General features: G+C 35.5%; 1 protein-coding gene across 4 annotated transcripts; it reads right to left on the bottom strand.

The window, feature by feature from the left end:
* Positions 1 to 11,631: 11,631 nt before the first annotated feature.
* Positions 11,632 to 15,442, bottom strand: LOC149580347 (uncharacterized). 4 transcript variants are annotated; one of them, XM_089790375.1, is made up of 3 exons: positions 13,297 to 15,442; positions 12,322 to 12,876; positions 11,632 to 12,234 (listed from the first exon to the last, which is right to left on the bottom strand). In XM_089790375.1, exons 1-3 carry the CDS (start codon positions 13,508 to 13,510, stop codon positions 11,780 to 11,782), a joined length of 1,224 nt encoding a protein of 407 aa, XP_089646501.1. In that variant the 5' UTR covers positions 13,511 to 15,442; the 3' UTR covers positions 11,632 to 11,779. The 4 variants fall into 4 exon arrangements, with proteins under 4 accessions (XP_089646501.1, XP_089646499.1, XP_089646504.1 ...); XM_089790373.1 differs by having other exon boundaries at positions 11,632 to 12,876; XM_089790378.1 differs by having other exon boundaries at positions 11,632 to 12,880; positions 14,863 to 15,440.
* Between the last annotated feature and the right edge of the window lie 276 nt (positions 15,443 to 15,718).

Below are 15,718 nucleotides of genomic sequence, written 5' to 3'. Positions count from 1 at the left end.
TCTTCCTCTTCTTGTCTATATTCTTCTTATTCCATCTACTTCTTCTTCTTCTTATGGGAGATCTTGGCCATTTTTTTTTAAGGAAGAAAAATCATGCACACTTCTTTTTAGTGCTTAAAATGAACCCCCAAATCATACTTAAATCCATTAAAAAATTAAAAATTTGCAAAAAAGAAAAAATCTTTTAACAAGTGAAACTAAACCAATCTAATCATTTGCATCCTTGCAACATCAAGGTTTTAAATGCATTCATGCAAAGTTAGGAACACTTCATTTTTGGGAATTCAAAAAGAAATTTAAGTTTCCATTTCAAAAGGTTCAAAATCAACACTAAGTGCACACTAAAATCTAAATCAAACTCAAAGCATCAATCAAGGATAAAATGAACCTCATTTGAAAATATTTTAAAGTTCTTTTAAAAATCTCATGAAAACTAAGAGTTCTAAAACTTTTGTTATTTGTTCCAAACAAATGTCTTGTTGCAAAATCTTGAATGTTTCTTAGGTTTTTCATGCATCAAAACAATTTAGGAATATCATTTTTGGGCTTAAAACATGCAAACTAGAACACAAAATCTTGAATGAAAAGCAAAGTCCAAAGAGTCATTTTCACTTTTGAGTCCAAAACAATCTTGAATGATCTAAGATTAAAACAAAGCACTTCAAAGTTCTTAAAACAACACACAAAATCTCAATCTTGAATGCTCAAAGAAAAAAACTTGAATGTTTAATCACTTGTCTTTGAATGCATGTTGCTAAACACACTCTTGAGTGCCATGGATTAAAATCAAGTTTTTTTTATGAATGCATGATTAAAACAAAAAATCCAATCTTGAATGCCATAGATCAAATAATCATCTTTTGGGGCATAAAAAGAATCCACATTTTTGAAATCTTCTAAGTTATAAAAACTAATAAAGACGCTTTGAGTAAGTTTGTAGTTGGACTCACCCTCTTTAATCACCCATCAATTTAACCATTGGTTGCAATCTTAGCGCCATCTATGGGGATGGGTCTACCTAAGAGGGTGTTAAGTACTCCACAAAGATAAAACTCCACTCACTTGGGTTTTTAGTAGTTTTTCTAAGTTATAAAATTTCTTGAATGCATATTAATCTCGCTCACACTTCATTTGGGCATAAAAATTGGACAAATCTTGACGTGGATGGCCTCCGGGCGCGCGCTTGAAATCGAATCTCACACACCTTTGTTTTGGGCTTAAAATAAACTCACACTCAATCTTGAATGCCTTAAAGAAAAATCAATCGATACTTGACGTGGAGGGCCTCCGAGCGCGCAGGTTTACCTTCTTGTTGACCCTAACTCTTCTTCTTGTTCGCATTCTTCGATCAATTTTATTTTTGTCGACGCTTCAAAGTTGGAATAAACATTGTATCGTAAACATGAGTGCTTGCAAAGTCTAGATCAAAAAACTTAAGCATCAGTTGGTAAAAGAAAAAGCATGTTTTTTAGCCCAAGATCATCCAAGTCTTCTCTCCCCTTGTCGTCTTTCGAGGCCATCTTGGGTGCATAAGATTAGGATCCAAAATTTTGTCTTAGCTTTTTAGGAGGCCTGCTTGGGGATTTCATCACCCCTTGGGACGACCTCAACTCCAACATTTCAGCGGAGTATAAAGATTGGGAGGTGAATCCAAAGACACCTCTCTTGGGATCAAAATTTTGTCACTCAGGCTAAGCCTCAAGGAACTTTATACCCTTGAGAAGTGAAAGAGGAGAAGTGGGTTACCGCTCCTCTCGGCTGTGTGACATCTTTTTGGTTTCATCTACGGATTTGGGCCTCACGTACCTTGCGTATATCGAGGACTCCCTAGCTAAACCAAATTTCATCCTTGTAGAAAGCTTCCTAGGATTTTGGTGTGTTTGACGTGCTTGCTCAAAACTTTTGTCTGCTTGTTTGTTCATAGATTTTGAATGAATGTTTGCCAATTTTGGTCGAAATCCCAGAAAAGTAGAAATCTCCCAACTCAAGGCATACTTAGCGTAGTCACTGCCTTATCAGAAAATCATCCAAGCTCCCTCGCTGCAACCGAATCTATCTAGTTCTTTGCCTTAGAACAATCCCAAATCCAAAGTCCATCCAAATCATCCCCCTAACCAGCTAGCAACCCAATCCAAAATCACCCAAGCCTTTAAAGAGTTGTTGTCACTTTGCCAAAATTTGCTATCCAATCAATCTATCCTACCAATCAACCAATCTCACCAAGGTTATCCCTCTGACAGAGCATTGTCTAGGGTAATCTAGCTTTGTCACTTGTTATCCCTCATCACCTTGAGCTAAAGGTTGGGATCCACAAGTGGTCAATCTCATGTCATGCCCATAGGATCATTAGTCTATCCTCAAGTTGACACAACCACCACCAAATCCAGTGCATAGGAAAGCAAAACTCTCACCTTTTGACAACATGCCCTTAAAGTCTTCCATCCACAGGAAAGCCAAAAATCTCCAGCCAATCCTCCTTAGGTCTGTCATGCAGCTTTGACTCTCCCTAGGAAATCTTTCATCAGCCAATCCAAAATCTGTGCTTAATCCAAATCCAACCATGAGCTTCCGTGTTCATCCATATGCAAGACCCCATCCCCATCAAACTCACCATCAAAGCATGAAGTACCAATCCTATCATGATGTGTTTGGTCGCATTGTCCTTGCTCCCGCCACCTCCTATTCCAACGATGATGAAAATCTTGTTGACTATGACAGGTATATTGAAAGCCTTAGAAACATTCCCCCAAGCATCCCCCAAAATCCAAGAGTTATTCCAAACTATCTAGTCATGCCATCTGATATTCCAGCTTCCCCTCCATCACCCCATCAACCAAGCTTCCAATCTTCCACCCCCATCACACTAGCTATTCCTGTCAATCCACCTCCACCTTCGACACACGAGTCTCCAAGGAATCTCCTAGAGGAAATACAAGAAAACTTGCCTCCAACAATCGATAAGCCATGTCATCTAATCCAACCATGTGAAGTAGTCAGTGATGAAGCTTCCCCATATATAATATCACCTCCATCTCCCATAGCTATCATCCCCATACCATCCATCAAATTGCTTAAAATCCTTCCACTTCCCGCAAGCATCAAAATCCCACCACCTGTCAAATCCCTCCAAATCCTATCCACATCGCCTCCAAGCATTTCCCAAATCTCTCGTAATGACCCTTATGCATCCATCTTCTACTCACCCATCTCCACTACTAAATCTCCCATCTATCCATCCGCTGCCTTTGAAGAATCCATCCCTTCACCTCCTATCGCACCATCCACTCCAAACCAATCCTATCAAGATCCTGCCCAAAACCATGTTGACATCCCCCAAAGCATAAATGAAGATATCATCGTACCATGTCTTCCATCCATAGTGCAGTCACCATCTCCTCCATCTCCAAAACCTCGAGCCATATCTCCTCCACTACAAAATATCTTGTCATCCCACCAGCTACATCAAGATCCTATCCTTCCATCTCCCCCGCTCCATGCTTCCATCTTACCACCTATCCAAGCTATTCCACCATCTATAATCTACCCTCTTGGTTCACTTACATTCATCCATGGTGGCCCTCTCTTAGCAGAAGAATTAAGAACAGTATCTCCCCATTGCAATACACCTAATAAATCACTTCTACCATTTTTTGCAAGCAAAAAGTTTCCTCAGCTTGTTCAAATGCTCATTATGCCATAATTCGCTAAATATTTCAGCCTTGAGAAAGTCTTCAAAATTTGTAGAGGTTTTAAGATTGCTAAGATTCTTCCTCATTTCCCAAAAAGCATTAATTTTTTATCAACACCAATGTGCAACTACACAATCTTTATTTATGAAATATGGAAGATATTTTTTACTTGGATGATCCACTATCTGGTAGAAATTCTAGGATGTCATGGGCTTAGTTTTTCTTTCTATCTGTGCAATTCTTTAATTTGTGCTAACAATTCCTATATTGAAATATTGTTTGCACTGGCATATTTCTCCATCTCTATTTTGACATCTTCCTATGAGTCCATGTTTTTAAATATTTCAACCAATGACATACTCTCATGTTGACATTTTCTTACAGAGTTCCCATTCTATACAAGCTTTGTATCAATAATGTTTAGTAGATCATACTGCCAGTGCTTGGCAAAATCAAATTAAAAAACTATAAAAAAATCTTGTACCACATTGAATTCTTTTCTCTCAAATGTGAACCTTTTGCATCCGATAGGCAAGGAAAGGAAGATGGGTTTCTTTTGATGACCATGAAAGAGTACATCTGTGTTTTCCATCTATCGTACATATTCCAATGCACCCTCTCTATCACATGTATTGGAAGCTTTTAGGGTTCTATAGCTTAGTAATAAATTATTTATATAGTGTACTCTTCCATAAAGTACTAGTCAGCCAATTGAATTTGACTTCCCAGTTGAATTAATTGTTTACAAGACAAATGCAATCTAGGAATTGAAGTGCCTATAATTTTATGATAAAGTGGTGCAAAAAATAAGTCTACAAAGTTATTATAGTTCCCTTGGGGATCACCCATCCTAATCACAAGCGTCCATTCAAATATTGATTTATCAATTTTAAGTTGAAGCTTGTTTGTTTGAAAAAATTGATGACTCTTTGATAACAGAAGATAGCACAAGTAGGTCATGTATCTAAATGTCTTCTATGATAGTGAGTCTGACCCTCTATTAATCATTAACAATTGGTCATGCACGTGATGTACAATGTGCCCAATATAATTATATGTTATCGACTATTTTAGACAATGAGTATTAAAAATCATTTCCAGAACATCGACACCCACTTTCTTGTTACTTTCCAAGCCAAAATACATTGATAGCAGACATACAGTATCCTAAACCCATTGCAAAAAAAATCCAATTCATAAGGAGGTTTATGATCACTGGGAAGATTGAATCTATTTGCTAACACTTTAATATAATAATAAAAAATTTATCTGGTCCTAAGTTGTATGTTTCTATCAGCTTTTCTCTGTCAATGTGGATTGGGTTTTGTGCTTCATACCTAGGTCCAATAGTATTCCAAATTCATTGTGTGATTGACGAAATTACCTCCTATGCATTTTGATTAAGAATTGCCTTTTTGTTTTCATCATAGTTTTTGGCACAAACCATTACAAATTATGGGCAAGGGAATACTTGAGGGAACCCCAAGCAGACAATTCCCCCAGTCCACATTGTAATTTTATTTACAATGCACCCTATCATGTTGTTGAATTTAATATATTTTGACTCCTTTTGTGGACCATTCTACTTATCTTCAATTTCATTACTAATTGTCTTAATACACCTTCCATAGATAGCAAGATCCCAAATATCGTGGAATTCATTAGTAAAACCTAGCATTTTAACCAATTTGTGAATGACAAAATATAGTTCCCCAAACTCCTATTTTATTTTGGGTTGCAATTCCACTGCCAATGCCAGTGCCACTCCTCTTGTATGTTTTCATCATCACTAAAAAAAATATAGAACTATACATAGACACAAATTACAATTTATAGATGTGATTAATATTAATTAAACCCTAAATTGTATTTCTAATATTTAACTTTGCAAGTTACCTAGCTGCTAGAAAATAAACAATTTAGGCTTATAATGCATGATAAATTGAATATTAAACCCTAAATTCTATAGCTAATACTAGTTACTAGACTGTTAGTAAAAAATGTGTTTAGGATCTTACCCAAAAAGTTGAAACTCAATTTGATAATTATTTTCTATGATGTCATGAGCTCTCTTGGATGAATGGATCTCTATTGCAACTTACAAATTATGATTTGTAACCCCTTTCTGATGCTCTTATGCTTTTACCGAATCTTGGATTGGTTGTTTGTGTAGATATCCAAGATTGAACAATTAAAACTAAACCTTATGGTCTACACAAAAGAAAATTTTATAAATTGTAAAATCAACAGAGTCGAGAATGTCTCTGATATTAATTCTTATATACATTGTACAATGGAGAACTGGTAATATAATTAATTGTGAAACTATAAATGTACAATGTTATAGTATAATTCAGGATTAACTTTAGCAATTTTTGCTAATTTCAGAAGAGTTGGTGACTTCTTTCTCAAGACTTCTTTTTTGAGGAAATTTTGGAAAAATATGAGGGTAGCCAAAATTGGCCCAAAATAAATATTGAGTCATCGATCTTTGATGCTCTAATAGTTGTAGGTGCATTCGCCATTGCCTCTTTACATGTCTCATCACTGCACCACGGTGCATGTCAATGCCATGCATCTTCTTTCTCGCCTAATACGTGTATGGCATGTGTATTATTTCCATGGCATTTGAGAAAGCAAGACTACTCTTGCCAAAATTATCTTGAAATACGACTAGGGCCATTCTATTTTTATTGATCAAACAGTGTGTAAAGGATGTCAATTTCTCAATAGATGTTACATCAAGTATGCCACATGTCCTCTTTTCGAGGCATATGGGAATACAAGTCGATTGTTGCCAAAATTGGCCTGAAATTCAATTGGAGTCATTGATCTAAGTTAATTGAATGGTGGTCAGTTTGTTTCTTTTTTCATACAACATAAATTATGTTGTGTTGCTAAGTCATGCATGTCACTATAATTTTTACGACGATTCCACCATCCATGTCAAAATGAATAATGAATAGTCACAGATGATACATGTATGCCACGTGTCTTCTCTCGAAGGTGATTTGGGAAAACAAGTTGAGTGCTACCCAAATCACCTCAAAATACATCTTGAACAGTTGATCCTTGCTCATCCAACGGTAGTTGAGGCCCCTTTATTATATTAACACTTGCAACATCATATTAAATTATAATTATAATATTAATTACTATTGTCTTAACACTTATTAAAGATAAAAATTTCTAATTAAAAATAAGTTGAATAAAGATGTTTTATGGTTTTTTTAAGAAACAATTTGACTTATTTTTGTTGTATATTTCTAAATTATTTATAGGAAAATATTCATAAAAAATTAAATAGAAATAGGAATCTATGTATTTGTGCATTGAATTTCAAACTAAATCATTTACATTAACAAAATAATTATCTTATTTTATGCTTTTGATTATGATTACAAAGATAAAAAGTTGGTATGTTATAATCAAAGTGTTTGTATGAAAATAGAGTAGTTTATAAATATTTTTAATATTGACCATTATGTTAGAACTTAGAAAACTACTTCAATAATTACATTACAATATTAGGCTATAATTAAGGACCTAATACAGTATACTTAAATTATTCTAATTTATATAGCATACTTAAAGTTTTAATTAAAATTTAAAAATCATTACAATATGAATAATTGAGTGTTCATAGCATAACATTTTTATATAGCATATTTTTTAGTTATTAGAGACTAGAGTCAACATGTATCTTCTTTCCTGACTCTTCTCTTTCACATTTCTCCTTGGAGAGCCCAATTTGACGATCTTCTTAGGAAGAGTCAAATAATCGAATACTTATGATCCATTGTCGAGTTGCCTCTTTGATGTAGATCGAGTCATAGAATGCACTTTAGGGGATTCAATCGCACGATTGAACCCAACATCTAGGGCTTGCTCGTTAAAAACCCTAGGTGAATGTCATTTTGGATCTTTAAATCCCTACTCTAAGGCCCTTTTGCAAGCTTAGGGGCTCAAATATCTTATAGGGACAAGCTTGTATTTTTAATTGACCACTACATTTGATTGTTGTTCCATGTTTTTGGTCTGTATGTCAGGTCTATTGAATCAGTGAGCTTGTTGGATATAGTACCCAAAGCATTGCTGCTCACATAGCAGCCGCCTTCCATTATGGGATGTCAAAAATTGATCCATTTTAATTTCTTGCAATCCTCAAAGAGTTAAACTTGGAATTCAATTCCCAATTCCACATATCTAGATGGAAGTGTGGTAACCTCGTTTTTGGGGCAAAATTAGAATTCCACAAATATAATTCCACTTTATCATTTTTTACCCAAACAACGAATTTGGCAAAACTGGGTTATCATTATCCCAATTTGAATCCAATTCTACGAAACAAACACGGCCTTACAAAAGAGGATAATGAATTAATCAAATAAATATGGACATTTAATTAATTAATAATAGAAAAATGCGAGATAAAGATAATTAGATAATTGAGTGTTTATTTTATTATTAAAAATCTAATAACTTAAATAAATAAATAAAAATATTTATTTAATTAATAACAAAAATGGTAAAATAATTTAAAAATTGAAGTGACGACAATTTTATGACGTTCACTGATTTTGGAATCATATATGTCATGGGAACTGCCTTGAGAATGATTTAAGGGATGAAGTGAAGAGAATTTAATTATTTCTTTACAATTTTCGCCATGAGGATTGTGGTCAATAAAGGATGCCATAGCATCAATTTCTACAAGGAACAAACTGGGTTATAATCGCTTGTACATATCAGATGGCTCAACGGCTCTTTCAGTATCCCCGTGTCCACATTCTTCAGCAATATGTAAATTGGCGGTAGCAATCGAAATTACATTCACTAATTTTCAGTCTGATACTCATGGATATTCAAATGAAAGTGTTGCAAGAAGCAACAACGAAGCTGAATCAAGAATGTTAACATGATTAGCATATAATCATGCTGGTAGTTTTTAATTACTTCAGTACAAACAATAAACTGTTTGTTTGAGTATTTCTTGTACATAAATAGAGACCAAGCTATGATCAAAGCTCAACTTAGAACTCGTGGAATAGAAGATCCTCGAGGCAAGCAATTAAGTATTTTTTGTGATAACCAAAGCTGGAGAAATGTGAGGCTTTTTATTGTGGTATGCAGACTTGCAAAAAATTGACAAAAACAATTTCAAACATGGACCCTTGTTACTATGCATTGCAACAATTGAAAATATGACCATTTGAAGAGGGTTTTTAATCCTGCCTTTCCAAGTAGTCTACCTGCAAAATGCTGAGCTGACTTCCAAGGTGGGAAGATGTACAATTTATAGACTGCTCTTTATGACTTCGATTCCGTGCATATCTTCTATGTTTTGAGAACAATATTTGATGGTTGAAAAGCTTATTGGTAGGCAATTTTTATGGTCATTTGATACCCAAAGTTGTTAAAATAGCCAATTATAACCTTCCTATCGAAGCTTTGCTTCCCTTTTCCAATACAAGGGGCTTATTGTCGCTGATTGAAAATGTCTATTTGTCTATGTTGTTTTAATTGAAATAATACAAATTAAAAAAACAATACAAAGGAAGGAAGAAAAGAAACTGCCCTCAATTACAGTAACAATTGTCCATCATAAACACCTTTTTAGTAAGGACCCCTGCCCCCTATTATGGAGTAAAGTTTGGATTAGTAATCTACTCCCTAAAATTATTTTTTCCTGGTGGACTGTTCAACATGGTAAAATTTTAACTCTAGACAATCTGAAAAGAAGTGGTTTCTTAATCACAAACCGATGCTATCTCTGCAAAGAAAAGGAGGAGAGTATCTCCCACCTGTTCCTTGAATGCCAGTACACCTTAAAGATTTGGGCTATGATGTGGGAGAAATTTGGTCTGAATTGGGTTTTGAAGGACAACTTATTTCAATTTGTGGAGAACTGGAGTTGTCCCTTCTATCACCCAAAATTGGTTTTTTTGTAGAGAATTGTTCCACCATATATTTGCTGGCATATATGGAAAGAAAGAAACAATAGAATATTTCAAGAGGAGGAAAAACCTGTAGAGGTGGTTATGGGAATCATGGAGAAATTACTGAAGGAAAATATAAGGGTTGCCAAATGTAAGACACTGAAGGAAGAACCAGGTAAGTAAGAAGGTCAAATTGCTGAAAAATGGGGTATTCAAGAGGATTTTTATCTTTTTGATAACTCAAAAGTGTTAAAGAGATAGCAAACGAGATGGAAACCACCAACCCTAATACAATTTAAGCTAAACTTTGATGGGGCTGCTAAAGGAGGTATAGGAGTGGCGGGTGGAGTGCTGAGAAATGGGAATGGTGATGCACTGTTAGTCTACTCTAGGAAGGTAGGGGGAGGAAGTAATGATTTGGCTCAAGCAATGACACTATTTTGGAGTTTGTAGCTAATCAGTAAAATGCAAGTTACGGAAATAACCATAGAAGGGGACTCCGAATTAATTATTGATATGGTAAATAGAGTTTCCCAATTGAGATGGAATATTCAGACTATCATCATGGACGTTAGGCATATTTTAGATGGCATGGAGAACGTCCACCTGCAACATATCTACAAAGAAGGAAATAAGGTGGCCGATGTTGCTGCTGCCATGGGATTTGAATTAACGGCAGTCAGGTGCTGGAGAAACATGGAAAATCTAAATGAGGATATTAAGTCCTTGATACGCAAGGAAAGAGGGGGAATTTGATAGTATGAGCTAGTATAAGAAACAAGGATGAACATGGAGGATCATAAGCTCCTCTATAAGCTTATTGCTGATGATTGGGCTCGAGTTTTACTGGCGGGGAAGGGAAAGGAAAAAATTGAGAAATAAGTTAGTAGTTTTAAGGGATTATTGGACCCTAGTTACTTTATGTTATCTTGTTGTTACTTGGATTGCTAGTATCCAGCTGTTACTCAGACTTGGGTTGGTCTGGTTGTGCCAACGGTTTTCTATTATGAACTAAAATTGTATGGTTAACATTATAGACTTCTACTATAGATTAGATGGTTCTGTTCATAGTAGTATGCTGGTTAGTAGTTTGGGTAGAAATATAGTGGTTTAGTGGCTTCTTAGTTTGTTTTTGTTTTAGTAATGTTTTCTGCTCATCTTTGCTGGTGATGTGCTGGTTACCAGCCTTTTGGTTGTAACGGCTGACCCCCTTGTTTTTTGTCGCTTTTTATTTCAAAAACAATTGTCCATCAACATAACATCATGAAGAACTGAAAAGCACTGGACACAGCAGCATGTCAAGCTGATTAACAGCCATGCATAGACACAAGAGCCTGCAAAACTGAAAAAGAGCCATGCCAATACCCAATAGCAGCTGATAAGTAGATCTCTAGTATAAACAAGATCTTGATAAACGAGAACTAGAAGTTTACAATCTGTGCAAGGAGATTTCCACAATTCATGAAATAGAGATAACAGTTTCTGGCTTTGATTGTATTTAAGTTTTTGTATCAGTGTTTTGAATCACACTCCGTTATCCATCATCAGGGTGTGGAGAACTGGAAGAATAAAAATGACAAAACAGGAGACGTCTCCAATGTGTACCCTGAAAATTTGATGTTTGCATTTGACTTATAAAATTCTAGTCTTACAATTGGAATCAGATGATAAAATTCTAGTCTTACAGTTGGAATTAGGTAAAGATAGCATGAAATCTTTACTTTTAGTTGGCCGTTTTAAAATCTAGTGCACTGATGGTAATAGATTATTCAAAAAATTGAGCGGGCAATTTTTTTCAGTATGCAGGGTAAATAGTAATATGGCTGTATCATATTATAAATAAATAATGATGGTTAGCTAATTTAATCACTAAAGTTCATTAATAATGGTCCAAATCACAGAGCATGTATTTTGCCACCATTAATGGTACTTTTGTGATATTAGGCAGGCAATCCGTTCGATGGCAACCCACTGCAGACATTTCGATAGCAGAGGAATCTGTCTGCAGAGAAAATATATTCTTTATAGAAGTTTGCCTGATCAATATATTTACAATCAAGTCAGGTGAATTATTTTTTACATTTTATAGTTGGGCTATTTTATCACTGAACAGGCTCTCGTTACCTAAAAACCTAAAATAACGTACAGTGCTCAGATGACAATCAAGATGTTTATAAATTTTTCCTCTTCGGATACCTGCTTAAGCTCCTCCTCGAACAAGGATATGAGTTCTGGCTCAAATAATGGATACCCCAAATTTTCCTTCACAATGGTAGAAAGACTAGGATTTGAACAAACGCAAGAAAAAGAAGGAACACCCGAGTCAATAATGGTCATTGCTTTAAATGGTTTTCTGTCCATTTCATTGGCAGGGGAAGAACGGATCTCGATTTCAGCTTTATCAATCCAAAACTGCCAAGAGCTTCCAGCAGTGCTTGGAGTTAAGCTTTGATCTCCTCCGATGTAAATGCCAGAGCTAGGAGTAGTACTTACATCTGCAGAATTGGGATGTTCTCCACTATTCAGCCAGTCATTCGAGCTTCCGAAGGAAGAAACATTGAGAGGAGATGGGAAGTAACTGCCAGAACTAGGAGTAGGACTAACACCTGCAGAATTGGGATGTTCTCCATTGTTCAGCCAGTCATTCAAGCTTCCGAAGGGAGTAAAATTGAGAGAAGATGAAAAGTAACTACCAGAACTAGTAGTACTTGCCCCTGGAGAATAGAGATGTTCTCCACCATCCAGCCAGTCTTCCAAGCTTCCGACCGAAGAAGAATTGAGAGAAGATGGGATACTGATGGGACCAAGACTATCTAACTTAACTCTTTCATGCAAATTTCTCTTCCTTGAATTCTGCTTTATAGATTGATGTTTTTCCAAATTTATCTCTGCTGAATACAATTTTCCTTCATTTACCTCAACCGGGCGATTGTTTTCCTGATCCCTGATGTCTATTTCTAAGGGCATGCAGCCCAAGTAATAGAGGCAAGTTTTGGATTTCCTATTCCACAAAGAAGTCTTGCTTCTGGGAATAATTGAATCATATTCCTCCAAATCAATAGATTTCAATCTTTCGGTTGTCATAAAAGCTCTTGCCTGGTCACCATTGTCAAATGATTTCTCAGAAGTATTATCAGTTGCTCCATCTTCCAGACCTTCCATGAGCTCCCATGTATTAATAATCTCTGTCTTATCCTCCTCTGTAACTTTGCATTCTTCTGAATCGTTCTCCATTGGTTTGTATGCTTCTGACTCCATAACAATCCAACAATAAAGATCAATTACACTCAGAATATGACGCTTATGCAACTGATTTAGTTGTTTCTAATTTTGAAACTATACAGTCAAGCAAACTAGTCAAAGCCATCATCTGTGCTTACCTATAAATATATTTGGTTTCTAGTCAAAGACATCAATAGGAAGAGAGCTTATACAACTGGTGTGCTGTGGTTAACACATCAGTTGTTGACATAGGGGTTATGGACAGTGCCATTAATGGTGATAAGCTATAAATAAACTTGATTTAAGAGGAAAATTAACCACAACTCACCATTAGTTTACATAAAAACGACAGACTGTGCCATTGATGGTACTGAGCTATAAATAAAAATTGCTTCAAGAGTAAAATAAACACAGCAATGTATGACAAAAAGATTGACCTTCATTACCCTTGCTAATGAAAGACTGCAAAGTCTCCTGTGTTTCTGCAGCAGAAGCTTGCATGGTAAGATTGTTCTTGCATGTCATAGCCACAAACTGCTCATGTTTCTTTGCAAAGAGGCAATCTTCTATTATAGGCATTCCTGCTAATCGAATAAATGATTGGTGCATAGTGTGGAAATTTTTCCTTCTCAAAAGTTTTTTAGATGCTATGCAACCCATTCCTTCAATAACAATAAATCCAATTGCCACACTAGATTGGTAACCCCCAGCCTGGATACAGTTCAATTCCCTAAATTGGTCTTACATCAGGCCAGCTTAAAACAAATATTTGTAGACTACAACAAACTTAATGAAATAAGTGTTTCACTAAAGATCTCTGGTTGATCTTCATATGTGAATTACATTTACAAGTAAAATGGCTCAACTTATACAATATTCAGCAGATTTTTTTTTTTGCTTCCAACTATCCATGCAGTAACAGGTTCCTTTATAAAAATTATCAAGTCTTTGGATTAACAATGTACAATCTCATTCATAAAACCACAAATTCCCGCCCTGCAAAGCTAATAAATGACAATGATGCTATCTATGAAAACGCTGAATGGCAAACATACTGATAAAGTACCAATTTTCCCTACTTGTAGGATCTTTTACTAGTGTCCTAAATTTTTTTACTACAGCTGCATGTTCTAAATTAACTGGATTTAAAACTCGCCTTAAGAGAAGCCGTAAGAAATCAAACAAGAGCCTCGCCAAGGTCCTGGGGTTGCTGCGAATTTACATTTAAAAGTAAATTAAAAATTGATGAAGTTCGGGCTTGGCAAGAAGAAACAGATCAAATGTAAACTGATTGCAGTTCAAGCTTGGGAAGCAGCAAGACCTTAAAAGTGAGCTAAGTTTTGGCCAAACTATGGCTTCTTTAACAAAAGCTAGCAAACTTTTATAGCCATGAGATTATTCCATATTAGAAACTTTCACTGATTAAACAAATCTCGAAATATACTCCAAAACAACTAAAAATTCCTAATCAAGCGCCTGGACGAAAGCATTTCATAAATCCACCTAGCTCAGCTTAGACATATTTATATACAGATATAATCCCCCCAAACGTTACACTACTCGAACTGTGACTACTCTTTTATCTCTAAATAATCAGGCGGCTGACCAGCCAAGAAGGCTTTACGCTCCATGTAACGGTTTTACCTATTGTAAATTTGATATCGTTTTAAAACGATTCTGAATTTCTGCTCTACAAATTAGTCATTCTTAACCAATAGAGTATATTTTGTGGCCATTTTTATCCAAAAAGCTGTCTCACGCAGAAAAATTACGCGCTTTCTTGCAGGCGCGGGTTTTTTTCAGTTTTTCTAAACCTAGATCAAATCTTCAATCAGATTTTTCAACTACAAAAAAAAATATTCGAATCTGACCATGGAAGGGGCGGCATATCTAATTTGATCTGATTCTGAAAAAATATTCCTCTATCTAATTCTGTAAATTGTCTTGTTTAGGCACTAAGCACAAAGAGAGGATTCAATTTCACAAGTAACAAAGGAGGCCGTCTATTTTACTTGACTGGCGCCAGAAATAGGCATTTTGACAAGGGCCAGATAACCGTGTTGGCTGTTGTGTCTCAGGGCGGTCGCCATTGTAACGCTATTGCGCCAGGCACCTCCCACACATATGCTTCTATGGCTATTGTTCTGTCTGAAGAAGACTCCGCCATTTCACCTGTCAAGGTCCCTCATGCTGCTCTCTCTCTACAAGCACGGCCGCTTCTCTGGGCTTTAGTGTCTTTGAGGGTTTGCTGCTCTGGCGAGTTCCATGGTTTTCTTTGTAAACCCTTCCTGAGATATGCCTGATAAGGAACACCAAATGCATTCTGCCTCCATCTGCATGTACAAAGTAGAGAAATTTGGTAAGCGTCTCTTCATCATTCAGTTCACATAGGATTTCTATGCACACCATGAAAATAATTTGAACGAAAACAATCTAAATGAATTATTTCGACTAATAAATCAAGATCTACAAAAAGAAGAGCTGATATCAAAATGCATTTGAAAATTGATGATACTCGTGAAAGTTGTTATCAATTTATTTTTATTTTAGAAGAAGTGAATCACATTCTTTCATAATGTAGTAAGAAAGGAAAAAATAGTTTTAACAATTCACACATTTATTTTTGCATTTATGCTATTTTTGTGTAACTTGAAGATGATTGTCTCTTAATATTCTTCTTATTGGAAAGATCAATCTAAGAGTTTATAGTCAAGATAGTAGTAAAATAGTCAGTTACATTTTAAGATAAAATGTTTTTAATGTTTCTACTTTACTAGAAGTGTAAAAAAAACTTTCTTTCTTCCTAAATTTTTTTTGGTCGTTTCTAATGTCTCCTTTTCACAATAGAATAGACGAGAGTTAGTCTTT

Source organism: Cupressus sempervirens, chromosome 1 (assembly GCF_028749045.1).
Source record: "Cupressus sempervirens isolate cs-2001-9-10 chromosome 1, ASM2874904v1, whole genome shotgun sequence".
NCBI classification, from domain to species: domain Eukaryota; kingdom Viridiplantae; phylum Streptophyta; class Pinopsida; order Cupressales; family Cupressaceae; genus Cupressus; species Cupressus sempervirens.
Note: the sequence above shows the minus strand (reverse complement) of the source record. Positions and strands in the feature narration are given on the sequence as shown.